Raw genomic sequence first — 20,380 nt, forward strand, 5'->3', positions numbered from 1 at the left:
AACAGATTCTCAGGAAAGTGACAGAGGTGTTACTATCCAGCAGGAAAAAAAATCATTTTTTTGTATTGCAGGTTAATTTTTGCTGTGTTTTATTTTCTTAACATCTAGGCTTGATAACTAAAATCCTCTCCTCACTGATCCCTCTGTTACGTTGATCTGAAAGGTTCGGCTTATCCAGATTTCAGTAAGCCTTTTATTAGGACCAGGCCAGCTCAGCATTTAACTCACATTTTTTTAGTTTCTGTGCTGATTTAGGATAGCTTTTTTTCCTAGATGGTTAAGATTTTGCTCATGACCTGTAAGAGGCTGCATTCTTTATATATCTTAATAATCTCATACTAGAGCTTCTCTTGTTTTCTGATCTTTTCCTGTAGTATTCAAAATTGAAGTTTGTTACGAAGCTTTGGCCCTGATGATTGATAAGAAAACAATCTAAATGTGAACTGACATCTAATTGTGACTGTCCTAGATAGTCACTGAAGAGTGAGAAAAGAAGTAAATGTAGATTCTTCCTCTTCATCTCAGCAATTTAATGCTGAAACCTAGTAATAAACACATTGTTAAATTGCTGACAAATCCAGCTACTCTGGGATTGTTTACAAAATCTTCGAATTGCAAAAGCAATTTAGTGGAAGATGACTGCTTTTATTTTCCAGTCTGTTTTGCTTTAAATGTGTTAGCTGTATAGCTAGCTGTACAGCTTCCATTCGAGAAAGTTCTGATGAGTTACTGGTACAGAGTCTCTATAAAGAACATGCAGCTCAGCATAGTTTGAAAATGCTTGTACATTAATAAAAGTTACAGAGTATTCGATCCTGTCATAAAACCAAGTGATTTTCAGACTCTGCATTTATAAACTTAACGTATATTACTTGATTCTTTTCAGTAACATTAGAGCAGTTTTTTAGAGTGGAATTTGGTAGTCATCTTAAGTCAACCATGTTACATAACTGTTTTAGGAAGGGAAAGGAAGAACAATATATCCCTTTTAGCCTTCAGGAGAATTTTAAGTACACAAAGTATAATTACTCCAATTGGAATTTATCCAGGAACCTAGAACTAACCACCCTTCTCGCATGATAAATATAACTGGATCATGTGATGATCATGAGTTTCAATTTAAAAGTGAAAGACTGTGAATGAAAAGTCATTATTTAATGTGTGCTGTTTTTTTATCTTTCTCAGTTCTGTTTCACAGCCATTGTGTCGCTATCTTCTGCCCACCCCATGCACTGTTTTAGAGTCAAAACACAACAAAAGCAATGACTTACACATCATGCTGAGGGATTTGGGGAACTCTGTGACTTTCTGTGTTAATGGAGTTTATATGAAGCAGTATTAAAATTTAAATATGGACCATAATAACAGTGAAACCTTATTTTTTAAGAAAACAATTTTTAGAAATGTACAATCTATAATTTAATTATCAGTATTTCTGTCTTCTCTCCCACAGAAAAGCCTGCAGTAATTCTCTATTTTATCTACAAATCTGTCAGAAAAATACCAGTACTAGTAATATATTATATGGAAATTCTAGTTTGTATATTTTAACAGTGCAAGTATATATGATTTAGAAAAGATATAGTTATAACACAATCAAATCTCTATATAAACAATCTCCTAATTGCTCAGAATAATTACATTCTGCACATAGAATCCACTCTGTGTACATTTTATTTTATATATATATATAATATATATATACACACACATATATATAGGGTAGCCTATTTACCTGAATGAGACTGACATTTTCATCTCTCCCATACAAACTTCTTTGTCTGCTGTGCCTGCACTATAGGTTTTGCTAGGCAGACATTGCTGTGCAGCACAGCCTTTTAAGGGAGAACTATCTGTTCTGGTTTTATGTTCTTTACTAAATACAGTGTTTTAGATGGTACCACAATAGTTGACTGGAATTTTACTTTTTTTTCAATGTTTGATGAGAAAAATCACCATTTTTACTGCATATCTCTGTTGCAGCTCCAAGATGATGTTTTCTGTATATAACTGTCATAATCTGTGGGAACCTTGTAAGCATAGCTTGGTTTTCTCCACCTTTAGTAAATGCGCAGGCAGGGGAGAAGATGCCCACCCCTCTCTCTGGATTGGTGCACTGGCTCTTGAGGAATGGTTTGCTCTCTCGCTTGTCATTAAGCCTGTACTGAACAGGTCAACCAACACTGGATGAGATTATCTGGAAAGAATACTGGGCTGCAAAATAGAAGGATAAAGTTCTTTAAAAGGAGTCATTGCATGAAAAGTAAGTAAATATCGCACTACATTTATGTACAAAGACTACAGGGCACGTATCATAGGTCTATGTCTGAAAACTGGGTGGAATTATATGTCTTGGAAGCTTGCAAGTTTAACTTAGTGACATATATTACTTACTTGACTTCAGAAGTTTAGCTGAACCCCTTTTACTTTCTTGATTGCTGCGGTTATGAGTGGGCTTAACAAAATGTTCAGCTATTTAATGTCTTTTTCAGTAGCCTAGCCTCTCATTCAGGAAAAACTTACAGAAATTATTAGAAGTCTTTTCTTGTGTAAAGGCTGATCTTAATTTTTTTTCCTCCTCATAGCTCACAGTGGACACAACACCCATACTTACAATAATTGATTTGGTTTCTGCTTGAGTGCCATAAAACATTTTTAAGAAATGGAGGAGGATAAAGGGCAGAGTGCTAAAATTACCAGTGCGGTGGGTGACCTAAGAAAAAGCTGGCAGACCTGGGCAGAGGATCAGATTGAGTATCAGAGAAAGAACCCGTTCAGCAACAATGAGAGGCTTGCATCTAAACCTGTGCATACTCACAGAGGAGATCCTACCTATGGGAGACCCCCTGAAGGGTCTAAAACAGAGCAGAGGGGGAAGGATGCCCACTCGCACGTGGGGAAGGAAGTGGAAGAGCTGTGTTTGATCATAAGAAGCACTGGAGAGAAGGGAGAAGATGGACATGTGAGTGTGACATTCCGGCAGCTGTTTGAAACATATGTGACTATTTCCAATAAAGTAGTGGGGATCTTGTTGAGAGCCAGAAAACATGGTCTGGTTCATTTTGAAGGTGAAATGCTTTGGCAAGGAAAAGATGATGATGTGATCATCACTTTACTAGAATAAGGCTTTGTCATCTGATGAATTCTGCTGCATGTTTCCATTTGGAAAGAACATATCTAGATACCATCTTGAAAGAGGTTTTCATTACAGAATTTCAACTCAGCTAATTAATGGGACATGAGCAGAAGAGAAAATTGGTAAGAAGAATGAAAAATATTTTCATAAAAATGGTAGATATTATGGACAGAAATCACTCATCTATTACTTTTCCAATGGATTGTCCTTTCATTATTATCATCCATTGTATGTGGTTCTTTAAATGTCTCTGCTGGCTTATTGCTTTAGGTAGCTGAAATTCTAAATTACTAATTTGCTACAGTATAATACAGATTCTTGAAGGCTGTGAAATACTCACTGTGTGGAGGATTTTTATGGTAAAACACAGATTTTAAACAAATATTTCTGTAGGAATTCATATACTTCTTAAAAAAAAAAAAAAAAAAAAAAAAAAAGCTTGATCTATAGCAAAAGTTTAATTAATTTCCAATAGTGAAGTTAAATAAATGGAAGTTTTACTGACTTTCAGGAAGTATATGAAAATTCCCACATTTACAGAAATACCACTTGCTTAAGGATCTACAGAACATACAGCAAGGATATTACATAGTTCCTAAATTAACTGTATCTTTCATGTATTCTGCAGAGCTGCACTAGTTCTGGTATTTAATAGTCTATTCTTACCATCATATCTTCTCCAAGGCTTTCCTGTGTCTCTTGTTCTTTTTCCTCTTTGTATCTCACACCACTTTTACCTGTTCTGTTCTCCTAATGCTGCTTCATTCTCTAGAAGTTCAGAAAGCTTTGGAGCCTTTTGGGGAAATTTGACCATGTTTATTCTTGGAAAGTGGGATGCCACAACATAAATGAAAGAGAATGGAAACTGTTGGTGCAGAGAATTAGATGCAGCTAATTGGTTGGCGCACTGTGTATTGGTCAAAAGAAAAAAACATCTTCTTTCAACAAAATGTAGCGATGTTGTTTACAGAGTAGAGATCCTGGAGTGCCAAATGCATAAATAAAAATATAGCACTGATGCTGCATACCTCACTTGGTCAGGCAGAGTTGTGCTAATATTCAGGAGCTATGTTTATAATAGTTCCCACCAAGAAATCTATATCCATTGGGAATAGCAAATTCTGTTTTTTACCAGCTTAAATAAAAGTTCTTACGTGGTGAAAGCTCTGATGTGGTGCTAACTGTACTACTTAATGGGTTTTTAAAATAAGAATATTCTATTGCCTCAAAAGGATGTTGGGAATATAAATTATGAACATGGTAAATGTGATTAAATTCTTTTATACTAATTATATAAAAGATGTCTTTTTGCAAAAAGCCTGATTTTTTTATGTTTTTGTCAAATAGAGATTTGCATCAAAACACATTTTTTGTTCACTGAACAAATAGAAAATATAATTTATATTATCCCTCTGTCTCCTTTTCCTAGAGAAAAGGTAATTAGAAGAACAGAAAATAGGGGAAAAAGGAAGGTGCCAAAATAAGTATATCTGAGGAACAGGGGAGCTAGATATAGTATAGAAGGGGAAACAAAGGATTGGTTTTATCATCACATAATTTTAAACTTTTGGAAACTGGGGGATACATGCTGCACCAGACACTGCATTTAATACATTTCAAATGCTGTGTTTTTCAAAAAGAATCAATTTCTTGCCAAAATGACATGAGCACGCCTCAGTGGATTTCAGTTCCCACTAGATAAAGCTTAGGTACACACTGTACAAAAATTAATTTCAAAATCCATCTCAAAATTGTTAAAATACAACTATAGGATATGGTTTGTTTAATTTTAACTCCAGTTGATTCTGCTGTAACATTAGTTTGTAATTTGTAGGAAGCAATATCAGGCAATTCAAGTATCACTAGCAGTATGACAGCATCAGGAAAAATAATACATTATTCCTAGAAAACATGTAGGATACTCAGGCTGCACATGGCCTCAACGAAGATGCAAATGCAGCTCATGCAGACTTAAAAGTTCTTATTTAAAACTGGCTTAGAGAGTTAAACCACAGAAATCTGGCCTTCAACTGCTGTGTATGCAGTCAATGTTAGGTACTTACAGTCTCTGTTGCACTCTTTCTTATTATTGCTAGGTGTCTCTGCAAGAGCTGTAAATGTAATGAAGGTCCATCTGTAAGAGATGTGAATGTACCCCTGATTAGTATCAAAACATAGAAAAGCATACTATGCCCTAATTAAATCGTCAAACCAACTTTGTGAGTAACTATAACAAACTTGCCCTATCATATTCTGGATAAATCCAAGAACTAGTATCAGAGAGATAATTTCTTTAGGGATAGATTTTTTTAAATAATCATACGGCCAAATTTCCTATCTGCCAGCTATAAATGAGCATTCTATAAAGAGTGACTGCTATCTTTCTATTATGCTTAGATACGCAACGTCATCAACACCAGAAAGCTGCCAGATTGGGTCAGCTCATAGGCTGACAAATCTCCTGCTTTCAGCAATAGCCATTACTCCAAAAGAAGTCTAAAGGATAAGTGCAATTGATTGGTATCTCCACTGATACACCTACTTAAGAATAAAAATTACTCCTGAAGCCTTTACAGTCAGGCATACATCTTACCTAGTGGACAAGACTGGACTCAGCTCCTACTTTGCAAGCTAGGGAAAATTCTGCTTCATCATCTGCCATGTAGAGAAGACACTGGCATCTGGAGATGAGTGTTTTTGAACTTTTATGCAATAGGCCACCACTACAGTAAATGGAACAGCTAATCTAATACGTCATTTTCACAAGAAGTGTTAGACACAAATTTATGTTAGTACTACCACTTATTTGTAGTAGTAAGTGAACTTTGACCTTCTAAGTGTTCTTGCCCTATCAAGTCACTTTCAACTCTTCAAATCTCTAAAACTTCTCTTGTTTTGTAGTAAGCCAGTCAGCTCCCTCAGTAGTCTTTCCTCTTCTTCCAGCTGAAGCCTTTCTATTCTACATGGATTTTAGACTATAAATTGTACAGGGATTTTCTGTATTTTGTCTTGTGAAACACTGAAAATACTTTCAGGACTTCAATAAATATTGCACATCAGTTTGACATGAGAGCAGATGTTTCCTTCTAATGCAGGGTTTTACTGTTTCCTAGTCTGACAGATTTCAAATATGATTTTCCTAAGTTTTTCCATTTTATGCTTTTATTTGTAACTCATGCTTAACAAAACTTCTGAATGGCCTTAAGATCTATTACCACTTAATCACACTGAAAGTGCTTTTCTTAGTTAAATGCTTGAAGACTTTATTATTATTATTATTATTACACTTAACAGCATTGTATGTGTTTCTGCTTCACTTTCAAGAAGTAGCAAGCAGTACTTCATCATAAAAGCATTATTCTCCGGGCTTGTATTAGTTTGGTAGTTTCTGTAAAACAATTGAGCAAAAGAGTACAAATAAAGCTTGTACACATAGCCAAAAAAGCTGCTTTTCCCCGGACTAATACTGGATCAAAGAACAAGACCCATGAGTAGTGGCTAAGCAACTTTCCTCTGCTGCTCAGGCTCTTACACGCATCCAAGAATAAAAACTGCTGAAAGGCAGTAAGTTGACTCTCCAAGGAAAAGTCTTTTAACTACCTTTGCTTATTGGAATGCTCCAGAAAATATTTTGGAATTTTAAAAATCATAAGGCTGCTGTAGAAAAAGGCAAATACCATTAATGGAGTCTGCTGACTGCATTTTCCAGAGCATGGCCAACAATTCTCACCCCATACTCAAAGTATTAGAACTAGAACTTCAGAAAATATTCCATGGTCTAATTAAAAAAAAAAAAAAATCTTCGGAGTCCAGGAAGAACACTTGACAATACAGAGGGAAGTGGAATGCAGTTCTTTCTTTGCTGCAAAGCACTAATGAGATACTGAGTAGTGCTGTTCATCTCAGTAATTAACACAGCTCCTTTTATAATTACACTTTCCTATTTGAACTAGTTTGAGGGCTGTCTGCTAGTGTCAGAGATGAGTTGAATGCTTTCCATCTTGTTTATCATCAAAGGTCTTGGAAGCTAGATTATATCCTGATCTTACCTTTACAGTACAGTCATTAGTGGACTCTTCTCAAATGTAACAGAAGTTTATGAAAGTAATAATATACAAGGCAGAGCTATAGCTCACCTTTATTTATACACAGCAATCCTTCAGAGATAAAAGGACTTGAAATGTAATTGATTTTAGACAGATATACGGAGTCTATTACATACAGAAAACAGGGATGATTTGTGCATAATTCCTTCCCACCCCCAGTAAAATCATACTAACCTCCTGTTGGACCCTGCATTTAATTCCCAGCAGCTCGCACGCTACTATTTTTAAGTGTCAACATACCAATATTAGCTTGTTTTTGCACTTCAGTGTTCTATCCAACCTAACACATGTAAAAATTGACCTTCAGGTTTCCTTCTGTTTACATTTGACAACCATTTTAAGATTCCAAGATTAATATCTGCTCTTTATTAATCCTTTTTGATAACAGTTCATTATGGTGCCTTAAATATTACATATCACAGTTAAGTAGAGTTACATATATTAACTACAAATCAGAACACGCATACATAGTATAACTCTTGAAAGATGTTCAAATATTCAAATTTCAAAATGTTCAAATATTTAATCCATTTAGGAACCAATTCATACCTCCTAATTGACTGCACAGACTTAGTTAAAGTTCAGTGGCTTTAATTCACACTTCTCCTCACTAAAGTTGCACACTCCACAAAAGTACTGCAAATTACAGGAGTGTCTAGTAGTAAGAATACCAAAACATTAGGAACAAAGTCTTAGAAAATGTTGCTGTTTAGAATGCTGTGAACTTTCTGAAATATTGTGTACAATTTACTGTATGAATACTACAATACACTGTACCACTAAGGTAACAGGTGCTGCTGGATCAGTGGAAAACACTGAGAAGATTATATTCAGGGAAGCTTGCAGGTGCAGCAGACCATCATCACCTTAGCTGCATCTAAAAGTATCAGCCAAGGACATTTGCTTAGTTAGGCACCATGACATACACTCTGTGAATGAATAAAATCCATTCTGTTTTTTCTGGAATTTTTGCTTTGCCGAGAGTCTGGCTTAAAATGGTGTTGAAAAACACAGCACTAACATACTAGTTAGAATCATACTAAAGGCAAGTAGAAAGTTCCTTAAGCAATTCAGAACACAATTTGTACATGTTCCAGGTTTGGGCTGAGTCTGTGTTATTCCAAGTTCAAATCAGATGATTGCTATTATGCAAGCCTGCTACATAGTCACTGCACTGAAGACCCATTTCTCTTGTGACTTCATTTAGAAATCAAATTTAGCCAAAACATTAGTACACTCTAAGTGACTTTCAGTAAGAACATTATCAGCATAATCTCAAAATTTGATCTTCTCTTCTACTGTCATGCAAAGATCAATATATTAAATCAATTTTCTGAACTCTTCATGTTCTTTGTAAACATACAGTAGTTAATTTAAAATATTGTGCACATAAGAGAAAAACAGTCTTTTAAGTCCAACATATAAACACTTACACATACATTTAAATTATATTCTATACTGTATAGCATCAACATATCTCGGACATATTGTATTAATAATTTACTATGTCACTGTCATGCAAATAAGAGAACTAATATATTACAGTAGTTTAGCACCAGAAAATAGTAGTGCACTTCAGCAATGTATTTACTAACAACTAGACATAACTAACAAAGTACAGATGGAAACTTAATGTTTTATATGTTACTTGCAATCCCAGAACAATGTACTTTAAAAATAAAAATCTAGATTCCACAGCAAACATTCCCTTTGGTATTATGTACACGCTGTTAGGAGTAACTGCTGTTTCCTTAGTTATAAATACATTCTCCTGCTATACCCTGCATTTTACTAGGAAAAGTAGTCTGCTTGTGTGTATATATATATGCATGTGTGTCATATAAACATATACGTATACAACATGTATATAAATAAAAAAATTATCATTAAAATACATTGCCTCACTGTCATGTGCATGGAGTTCTTAAGTACACAGACTGCAAGAACTAGGTTGACAACTACAAATTCTGAGTGTATTTCTTTATAAGGAATTAAAGCTTTTTTATCCTGGTATATTATCAGTAACATCAAACCTTGCAACCTTAAATCAGAGCTCAAAGACAAAGAAACAAACTCATTTGTGACACAGTGCTAGATGTGCTTTCAGCTGGCCGCATTTTCAGTTTGCAGTCGCTCAATCAGTTGTTCAGCCTATGAAAGAAAGCAAGCAATGCATTAACTACACAGTTACTGAGTTTACTGAAAATTCCAGATAGGGACAAACAAAGCATATACTTCTCATTTTACATAGACCAAGTGCACAACAGAAGTAGAATACCGCGATCATTTTAAACAGCAAACTTCTCTGATCAGCTAATGAGTTTGACGGAAATGGTGAAAAAAAAGAAACTGTGAAAGCTGGAGTGTGTTTGAGCAAAGAAACAGTAAGTCAAGCAGCATGATTTTAAAGACCTCGGAAGACAGCAGTGGTCAGACCAACTGAGCTATGAGAACTGGAGGAGCTCTTTCGGAGAAATTCCAGAACAGTGCATCATGGCCTCTTCTCACAAAACATGCTGCACGCCAGTCACATGACCAATTCACATTAGTCAAAGATGGAGTGTATTCATACATGTGGTTCATTATATATACATATATATTGTTATATATACACATATATGTTGTTATATATACATACAGTGTGTATCATTAGATATACATCCATTCTTTGGTTATGTGACCATGCCCACACATACATTTCTCATCATATGGCTATTTATGCATCCACTGTGTAACTGAGGCAGTTACATTTTGTACATGGGACAGCGCCAGCCAAGAGAGACCTCACAAAGGTTCAGGGTAGAAAGAAGTCATTGTTCTGGCAGGCTAAATCCAGCATATGGCCACTAACTTGGGCATTTCTGAAATACATCAATTTAGATTATTATCAACCTTTTTTGTCAAGTTTCACTGAATCTAGTCCTTGAGGTTTTATTAGTATCTCCAAAGAAACCTTCTTAAAAGATGAGAAGCTTAAATCTACTATTTTTTTAACATACACAGCAGACACACAATCAGCTGCTTCAGTAGGAACAACTTAACAGAGTTAAGTGACCCTTACAGTTTAGATGGAAATAAAGCTAGGTAAAGAATAAAGGAACTGAAAATGAAGTCATCTCAACCTTGCTTTGCATTCTTAAACGAATACCACATTCAAGTCATTAAAAATAATAAAAATATCCAACATTTTCCAACTTGTAAGCAGGATTTTGTAAAGTGTCTCTGGAAGGACTTCTATATTGTATAATCAAACTTAGTACAGACATCCCTAATTAACATAAAGCAGTTTAACTACACAGCCGTATTTATCCGAGGGCCAAATATCTCTGTGTGATGTTGTACAGCACTGACACACCTGCTTGTTTGTACCTAGATGAGATCTCTAACAAGTTGCCACCAAGAAGCTTGCCTATTTTTTTTTGAGCAAGAGGCTCTTCAGATTCTTCTTGAGATGAGACAGACCTCTTTTTCCGCATATCTGTTTTGGGGCTGTCCAGTGACACCTTCAATGACACCAGGATGGTGCAGCTCCATTGCAAGGATGAGTTATTTGCTTTTTAAGCTAAGCAGTGAGAGTAAGCATTGATCCTCAAAGAAGTGAAAACTTTTCAAATAATAATTTAGTCAGTTTGTGTCAATTCTGTCTCACTTCTAAACTCTACTGACAGGTATCAGTGCTAGCTACAAAATGTTTTTTTTTTTTTTTTTTTTTTTTTTTTGGTAAAGCAGACACTTGTTGCAGTCTGAAGATAACAAGATGAGAAAAGCTTCATGTGAACTGATACAAGCAGCCATTAGGTGGCCATGGTTTTCACCCAAGTTGGATTAACCAATGTATATACAATACCTATCCCATTACATAGCCAAGGTATATACAACACTTATCCCATTACATTCCAATATATCCTTTTTCACAACCAATGCTTATAAAGTATACTCAAAAGTACAACATATTAATGTACAACATGGTAACGTAAGCTACATATTAGATCCCAAACTACAGAACTGCTTGCTGCTAATGTTACTGTTGCTCTATTTTCTTTAATGAGCACAAACAATAAAATTAATTTTTACCACATATTTTCTCAAATAGTTAATGCAAAATATACAAAATTAGTTACAGAGATGGCAAAAATAATTGTTCAAAGAATTTTTGGACATGTTGAACTCTTAGAAAGATACGATATTTTCGTTTGCAATTGAAAAACTACTCACTTATCTGCATTACACTTACCGTGATAAACCAGTAGGAATTGACTCTGTAAATCAATCTGGATAGGAATCCTAGCTGACTGGCTGGAGCCAAGACATGAAGATGTAAGTGGGATATTGAGCAGAATGGAGGCCAGTGAAAACCCATTCTTCAGAAAAGGAAAATGAACAAGTTAAAATATTGACATTAATTCAGAAAGAAGCTGAATATTGTAAATTATTTACCATGATCAACTGAGTTAAGAGCTTAGCTTTTAGCCTGGTATATAAGAATCATTACATTTTACTTTTGTATAAAAACATGAACAAAAGCATGTTCTTTCCTTTAATCATGCTCTCTAGACACCTTTTTTATAGTCCATTAATCTCTTTCTTCATATCTCAGTATTTAAAATATACTTTTCTTTTAAATATTTTTAACATGTTATAACTTAAACATATCATATCTAGTTTTCAGCTAGAAAGTCAACTGTCACCTAAATAAAAGAAGCCTCTACGTAGTTTAACCAGGATGGCCCATCTTCCTATAATATACTTAAATTATGTTTCAATTTGCTTCACTTTGCAAACAAATTTAGAAACAGTTTTAAATAGTTTAACTACTAAATACACTGGCTCAAACTATAGGGTGCAGCACTGTAATCAAACCAATGCAGATACGACTCTGAAATACAACGCAGTGCCCTGCTCAAACAGGACAAAGTTTAACTCTCTTCTACTATCTAGAACTTTGGAGCATACTTTCAGTATATAATTAAAAAGCAGCCTTTTAGATATTTTGTTTGAAGTGCCATTCCTTCCCGAACACATGGGCAAGAATCTCAGAGTTGTAAGGAAATTTGCACTAAAAAGTCATTAGAAAAAAAAAGTTTATACCCAATGCCAGCACATTTTACCTGAGAAATCATGCAGTAAGTGATTCCAAACCCTCTCTCTTTAATAAATCATACTGTAGGTGTTGCCAGTATCTTTACAATATCATTTTGGAAAGTCAAGAACATATTCAGTATATGCAAAAGAAAGACCACATTCAAGAAGGCTTCCTTTACATACCTTACATCATTCAAGTCACTAAAATTATTTCGTTGAAGGACAGTTTTTCCAACTTCCATCATTTTCTTCACTATTAAATACAAATAAATTTCAATTAGTGTTTAATATTTTAAGCACCATAGATCTTTAGGTCAAGTAATTGAAAAAAAGTCTTTGCTCTTCAGAGGCAAAATCTTCAAATATTAACTTCAATGAAATGATTACAACTGAGAACTCATGCATTTTACAATAAATTACAAACACCATAGTTAATCAAAATCAAACAAACAAAGATTGTCAGACAATGAGAGACATGAGAAACACCAATGTCACTGATTTCCACAATCATGAGGCTTCTAAGTGTGTACTATTCTAATAACTTTAGCCAAAGCCATGATATCACCTTACAGAAAAACTACAAATATGAGTTGGTCAGAATGATAGAGTTTACACATATTACAGTGTTTACCACTTCTGGACAGCTACATGATTTTCGTCTCTAGGTACTGTGCAGCCTAATGTTTTTCTTTAAACCTTTTTTAAGTTAATACACAAAAATGACTTCTAAGTTAGAATGTTTTAGACATGGTACACCAATTCAAACTAAAATAATTAAAACCCCTCAGTCCTACTAATAAGGACAAAGGTTTCATTACCTTATCAGTAAAAAGAGAAACAATTCTAAGACAGAATCTTCAAGGCAAAAGTCTAGAGGAATTGTTTTGAAACCAAATACATACAAAAGTTGTTTCTGGAGAAAACTGCCCTACCTTTAGAATAGAAACACAGTGATTCAAGAAGCTGCAACACATAACTATAACTCTTTCTTACATCACCTGTAATCTTAGGGTAGAACCTGTTCATGCATTTATGGCTGCCATTTTTTTGCTAATAATCTACACATCAGCTAAGCAAAACAATTCGTGAGAAACAAATAATCCCAGAAAAACGTTAAAATAAGAAAGAAAAGCTCATCAACATCATAATTTCAGTATTTTAGAGTTCTCTTAAAAGAAATTCTAAGTGTACACCATTTCTCTTTCATTCTTCTTCCTGAAAAATAATGTAACATTTTATGAAAAATAGTATAAACATATTTTACAGAATTTTAATATATAATTTAAGATTGCATATATACCTATAAAAACCTGATGAAGTGTCACATGTATACTTTAGAAAAATATAGTACAAATAAATTGACAAGGCTTCTCTACTCCATGGAAACAGAAGAGATTACATGTACTAATACAATAAACCTCCTACAATTTCACCCTAGAATTCAATAATTTATTCTAGAGTAATATAAATATGCTATGGAAATTCCAGCCAGTAGTCCCTGCCTACCCTCACTCACACCATTCATATTCAAAGTTTTCATCCACGGCTAAATGGTGTCCAAAGTTGTGATTTACTTGACAGAACACTGCAGCAATACAGAGCGCAAAATTATTTTCCTCCACATTAAACATATCCTAACAAGTACTTACAGCCTTACCTACAGGTATGTGTTCCTTCTTAAGTGTCTTGCAGTTTCCCATGTGCTCTATGGGCACCACCAGGTAATGATGGGGTGCACCAGGTCTGATATCTCTGAAGCAAACAAGGTCTTCATACTGGGAGAGAATACAAACATAGTAAGCTGGTCAGGATGAGCTGTCAACATAGTAAATTGTCAGGATGATACTGACAAATACTAGGCAACAAAGTAGTTCCTCACACCAGTGGGATACTTAATATTATATTTGAAACAACTAGCTAAAATCTCAGAATTCCAGTATTTTTTTCCATAGATACACCAAAGTAAATTATCTTGGAACCTGTCTACAAAAAGACTTACAAGTATGATTTGTTATCTAAGCTGACTTTCTGCATTCAGGATTCCTCAAGATCTAACAGTAAAAGCACCTGTTATGCAACTACTTTAAGATTTCTTGTTATTGTAGAAGCATTTAAAAGGACAGGGCATTTCCTCCTTTATGATGAATGTTTCACTACTATCTCCATAAAAGAGGACCTCTAAAACTACGTGACAACCCCAGAATTGCAGTCTTTTCAAGTGACATCCTTCATGAGTTGAAAACAGACACAGCCTGAGAGAGAGAACCACATCATGTGACCTCAGTGATTTCAAGGTTTGATCTTTAATTCTTAGAATTTAACTCCTTCGATCCTTTTCCGTTTTTCCTGAGCCCTGCCATCTGTGCACACCTTGGTGCTGGCAAGCTCAGATACAAGGATCTATACACAGACTTTTATGCAAGCCTTATGAGAGTTTGAATTTGGCTCTTAAAAATAATAAAAAGTCTGCTTTATACATATGAAGATTTATGGATATTCTTAAAAATACCAGCAGCCAGGCGAGACGTGCACTGCCTACGCTTTTGCAGCCACCCCTGCAAGGCCCAGCTCTGCTTCAGCCCTACCCTGCTGTCTGCACCCACAGGCCCTGCAGCTGGGCCCCAGTCCCGCAGACGTCGGGGTCTGTGCCCCCTTCCACAAATCCAGCTCCACACTCGCCGCCTGCTTATTGAGACGGCAACCTCCGTCGCTAACAGCAGCGACCGGGCACCGACACGCCGCCGGGCGGCCCCGCGGCGCGGGCGTGCCGCAGGTGAGGCGGCCGCCCCTGCTCGGCCCCTCGCCGCCGGCGCCCGCGGCCTCGCACACCGCGCCTCAGGCAGCGCCTCGCCGCACTGAAGGCACGGACACGACAGCCCGGGCGGCCGCGGCGACGCCGCCGCGCCTTCCCCGCGGGCAGCACACCGGGCAGAGGCCAACGGCGCCGCGGCCCCGGCGCGCCTCACCCACCTCGCAGGGCAGCAGCGCGGTGCCCGGCTCCTCCCGGCGGGCGATCCTGCAGAACACGCACTTGCCGTCGTAGCCGCCGCCGTTGCCGCCTTCTCCCCCGCCAGACCGCGCCTCAGCGGGGGGCTGCGCGGGCCCCGGGCCGGCCGCCTCTGGGCCGCCGGCGGCACCAGCCGCCTCCTCCCCCACCATCGCCGCCTCCGCGCCCGCGCCGCGCGCCGCCAGCCCGGCAACGGCCGCCTGCGCTCACCGCCCGACGGCGGCGGGCCCGCGCGCCCCCTGGCGGGCTCCGCCGAGCGCGCGCGCCCCAACGGCCGCCCCAACGGCCGCGGCACGCGACGCGCCCGCGGGGCCGGGCCAGCCCTCAGCCCGCCCCGAGCCGCGCCGCGCCGCTCGGGGCGTGGCGAGCGCCCTAGTGACACAGGCAAGCGGCCGCGGCCGCCTCGCAGCTCCTTGCCTCCGCAATGAAGATACATAGTATTAAGCTTTTTCTTTTCTTTCCCCCGCTTCTTCCTCCCAGCCATTTTGTATGCGCTCTTTCCTTTTGAGAGCTGCATCCCCTCTCCCCTCCCCCCCCGAAGATCGGCATGTCAGAGAATGATGACAAATTTAGGTTGTTCAAGACGCATCAAAGGTGTTTCAAATGAATTACTAAAGCAATGACGTTTTTGAAGTTTTGTACTGCTCCAGCTGGAGATGATGTGTATTCCTAACAAATTTGCCTGTGACCCTTAAGTATTTCATTTGTTCCAAATTACTTCAGTTTCCTTCTTTGAAGCTTTCAGGCAAACCTCTAGCCTCACACTGAATTACAGCACTGAAGAATCAGTAAAAGTACATGAACTCTGTTCACCGTAACTTTTCAGTAAAAAAGTACTAAGTGGGAATACTTTGAGAAAATGCTTTATGTGCCGACTCAAATCAACTATTCCCAAAGTTAAAAGACAGTTCCTCAGTGGTAGTAGCTTTCTGTATCTAAAACTCTTAATATGTGTTTTAAATTTCTGACACTTTTCATTAAACTAGTTGTACAGCTGCAGAACCACTGAGGTTAGTGGTTTTGTTCTAGTTGATGTTCTTCCTGCAAGTCAAATAGCATCAAGTAATTGTCCTACATATATTATATCATAGTGTTTAAAAGAGATACCAGTTACAAAGTTTTGCAAGAGACAAGCCTCTATAAGTTTCTGGAAAATTTATTTCAGAACAAACAAGTTGTGTTCAGTGCAAATAAGATGTAGTTAGCTATTCTACCTGAAAAAGCTCATTTGTCAGCAATTACTGACTTGGGGAATGTAATGCAGTCCTTTTGAAATGAGCTAACCTGCTCCTTCTCTCAGTAAGGAAAGGGCAAGTGAAATCTTAAAAGTTTATTTATGAAGAGTATTCTGACAGTAACTGGCTTCTGTTTTGCTCTAGAGCTGCCATCATACAAAATGGCCAGTGCAAAAATGGCGCTGAAACCAGCATCAAATTGAACATTAGTGCTTTACTGGGTATTTACCAGTCTTATTGTTAGCAAGCCTTATACATAGTCCTGAATCAAAACTCTTCATCTGAGTACCACCAAATGTAAGTGTTTGAGGTACTGTTCTAAAAGAGCTCCCCCTCCAAGAGGAAAATTACTAGTGACCATAATTATTCTCTTAGTTTACTGTTATACAAATTCTTATCACTATTACATTCCAAGTAACATAGATAGCATACTTGTTCTGAAGTTTTTAGTATTTCGCTACTATATAATCAGTTTGTTTTTTCTCAATTTCACCTCTCTGCACAATAAATTATACATATATGGCCTTAGTTTTATTCAAGTTTTGTGTTTTGTCTTGCTTCAAGAAAAATAAAATACATTAACAGCTTAGCAATATAAAAAGGATGCACACAAAAAACATGTACAGAGACTTTTGACTTTTAGGAACAGGTTGATCAAAAAAGATGCAGAAATACATTAGTTCTCTACAGGTGATAAAAGCAAACAATAACAGTTTGATGAGAACTACTGATCAACTGTTTAGCTAGAATAGGATAACTGGTATTTCTCAGCCCTTCAGCACAGAGTGAACATGAATACAACCCTAGATTAGGAGATGCCATACCATAAAACAAAAAACAAACAAACAAACAGAAAAAAGCTTCTTAGCCATTTTTCCAGAAGAGGAGATTGTTGGAATTCTCTTTTGAGATTAGGTATTTCCGTCTGCATAATCTGTAACCAGAGCAGTATCCTTTCATCTTTAAACTGTGCTTAAGTCTGAATAAAGGAGAAAACATCTATAACAGGTTTCTGAATGCATAAATTCCTTTATTGAAAATATCGTGATAGCACTGCATTACATATATTCAATATTTATATTTTCAAGGGTCACAGAATTTTGATTGAACAACACTGTTTTGAATATAGAACACAGCATTTAGTATCCTCTGACAAGTATAATATAATGGAGTAAGTTGTAGGTAACAATAGTGAAATGTATGTAAAATGTTGAGCTTGCTGTTTTTTTTTTTTTTTTTTTTAAACTAGTAAGTGGTCTGCCACCAATTAAAAGAGCAAACAGTATTAGATATTCTTGGTATCTTCAAAGCATTATGCTATCAGCAACTTCCAAAATATTTTACAGCATTACTAATAAGAACTGTATTCAAGGCTGTATTAGACCACCTGGAAGAAAAGTGTGAAAAGCTTACGTGCAACGTGATACAGACTTACTGTATAGCATTGTTTTTTAGACTGTGAAATTTCTATGCAGGATTAATATTTGTTGATGTTTTTGAAAGAAACTGCTTGTCTTGTTTTCTTTTTTGAATATACTAAAAAGGGGAAAAGCAGTAATTAGAGTTGTATTACTCAATTATTAATATTCCAAAATTAGACTGTACTGTTTAATGCATGGAAGCACATTACCATTTCTAAAATCTGCCTTTTTCAGGACAATGATACTTTTGGTTTTAAGGGCAAGACAGCATCCAAGTGTTGCCAGAAAGTCTATTTTGACAGGTTTTGGATTGTTTAAACTTTTGTTTAAACTATACCTTAATTGTAAAGCAGAATTCTTTAGAAGACAGTTCTCTGTTATATTTTCCCTATTTGCTGAAAATTTCACAGCACTGACTTGTTTATAGTTCAACCTAGCTTTACTACATGGAGTCTTTTTAGTGTTGAGGGGGGAAGAGGAAAAGTGACAAGTATTTCATGAAAAACAAAGAAAAATAAATACTTAGTTGCCTGTCAAATCCTAAAGCAGCCTGTTGCTTCAAGTCTTTTTCAGGAACGAAATCATATATTAATTACTACAAAAACAGGTATTACACTAACATGACCTGGCCTGTTAGGGAAATAACATTCTTCTCCATATCTCAAGATTATATTTTCTTCTTAACAAAGCAGTTATTCTTCAATTTGTAAAGAAGTGCTCATAAAAGTACAATTGGCGGTTTATTTTGAATCACGTGGTGGTGATACAGAAAGCCAATCTTCTCTTAGTAATGTTTTAAGTAAACAGTTGAATAATACTAAGACAGATGCTCAGAGCATACTGTCCCAATTCTGTGGACTGCAACAGAGGTGAAAAGAGTCTATACCAGCTGGCAGTTTGCCCAGGGTCTCCATATACTGCCAAAATAATCTATTAACAAGATTGTGGCAGCAGAGTTAATAAGAAGCACTAACCACCTTTTCTCACATCTTAAAGGAAACCAGAATTATGCACTCAAGTGTTTGACAGAAAACAAACCCTCTAATTAGGGTAAAGTGAAAAGCAAATCTCATTTACAAAATAAAAATACAAAACTTAACCTCAGAAATCAAATAAATTGATTCAGAATAAATGACAATGCATAAGAAACCTACCTGAATAGCAATTGTTTATCAAACTGAGATTTGAAACACAGAAAAAACTCACGGCTAAGACATTTTAAAAAAATCTGCTATACAATAACAATAAATAAAAGGATCTTAAAAACATGTTCCCTTAAGTGCTGTGTACCCCTTCAGATTTTTTTTTCCCATGGCAAACAGTATACCCTAGATTTTGCTAATGTAACCTTTTATTTTTGGTTAGCATTTATATATTGAACATAAATACACATGGAATGTACTAGATAGATGTAGTTTTCCCACAGTATCTCTTTCACAGTTACAGGAAAAGTTTTCAACTCATACACTGTGAATGTTTTCATAAGCATCATGTCTTCAATGGCGACGTGTTAGAGGAGGAAGTAAAAAACACCTCAAACTGATTATCGTATTGTTCTGTCTCTTACTGCCTCTCAAAACCAGATTTTTTTTTTCTGCACACTTTTCCCTCCCGCCCCCTTTCTTTTTAAACATGGTCATGCTCTGGTACAATTTGAGAAAAAAGCGTGTAACATTGTAAGGCAGCCTGCACCTTCTCTTTAGCTTTTAAATGCCTAGTGGATCCAGTCCTTAAGGCAGTCAATATTCATTCAAATGTCCATACTTCTACATCTTGTATTATGAAATCTTCTTTCTTAGATAAGATGTCATTGTTGAAGGTACTGCAGGAATTGCTTCGCCCATGATACAAGTCTGCATCTAACCATAAGCCAAACCGGCCACTAAAAAGAGAATACATCAAATCTGAACATAAACTTAAACAGTTAAATCCACATCCATGTCTATTCTTTCTAACTATTCAGGCTGACAGTATAATCAGTCAGTGTACATTCTTTGTTAAGACTTTCCAAACAAAACACTCTTCCCCTCTCCCCCAACCAAAAACACTTGGAGAAAGCATTCTGTTAAACAGAACAAAAATACTGGAAACTTTAGAAACAACCAGAAGAGCAATATGGAAAGATTTAGATAATTCTGAGAACAAGTTAGACTGAACATGAAGGCAAAGTACTTGCAAGGTGATCTCTTTGCTTTTATTCATACCAGTAATTGAAAAAACACAGGCTTGACTGTGGCAGTACCATTCAGTTTGTTAACAAGACCAGATTTGGCTGCTGCCAGCTAGTGGCATCTCAGATACTGCTGGGGCATCACTCAAGGACCATGGATGTTGGGGACCCTTCCCTGGCAGTCTGGCTATAGCTACGGCCCCTTCTGTTTAGGGGGTACATG

General features: G+C 36.7%; 3 protein-coding genes across 11 annotated transcripts in view; all 3 read right to left on the reverse strand.

Moving 5' to 3' along the window:
* TRMT11 (tRNA methyltransferase 11 homolog) overlaps positions 1-1,760 on the reverse strand; it is a 32,644-nt gene extending 30,884 nt beyond the window's left edge. Inside the window, exon 1 of the mRNA XM_062572582.1 lies at positions 1,736-1,760. The gene's annotated coding sequence lies outside the window, so the exon portion shown is untranslated. The remainder of the gene's footprint in view (positions 1-1,735) is intronic.
* Positions 1,761-7,577: 5,817 nt separating this feature from the next.
* HINT3 (histidine triad nucleotide binding protein 3) lies at positions 7,578-15,540 on the reverse strand. Its single transcript, XM_062572584.1, has 5 exons — positions 15,295-15,540; positions 13,982-14,099; positions 12,508-12,577; positions 11,477-11,603; positions 7,578-9,393 (listed from the first exon to the last, which is right to left on the reverse strand). The coding sequence occupies exons 1-5, from the start codon at positions 15,481-15,483 to the stop codon at positions 9,346-9,348; spliced, it is 552 nt and encodes a 183-aa protein (XP_062428568.1). The 5' UTR covers positions 15,484-15,540; the 3' UTR covers positions 7,578-9,345.
* Positions 15,541-17,575: 2,035 nt separating this feature from the next.
* NCOA7 (nuclear receptor coactivator 7) overlaps positions 17,576-20,380 on the reverse strand; it is a 96,976-nt gene continuing 94,171 nt past the window's right edge. For all 9 annotated transcript variants that reach the window (XM_062572587.1, XM_062572591.1, XM_062572586.1 and 6 more), the window contains one exon: positions 17,576-19,869. In XM_062572587.1, the coding sequence (XP_062428571.1) occupies positions 19,734-19,869 (136 nt within the window). In that variant the 3' untranslated portion in view covers positions 17,576-19,733. The remainder of the gene's footprint in view (positions 19,870-20,380) is intronic.

Source organism: Rhea pennata, chromosome 3, assembly GCF_028389875.1.
Source record: "Rhea pennata isolate bPtePen1 chromosome 3, bPtePen1.pri, whole genome shotgun sequence".
Classification (NCBI taxonomy): Eukaryota; Metazoa; Chordata; class Aves; order Rheiformes; family Rheidae; genus Rhea; species Rhea pennata.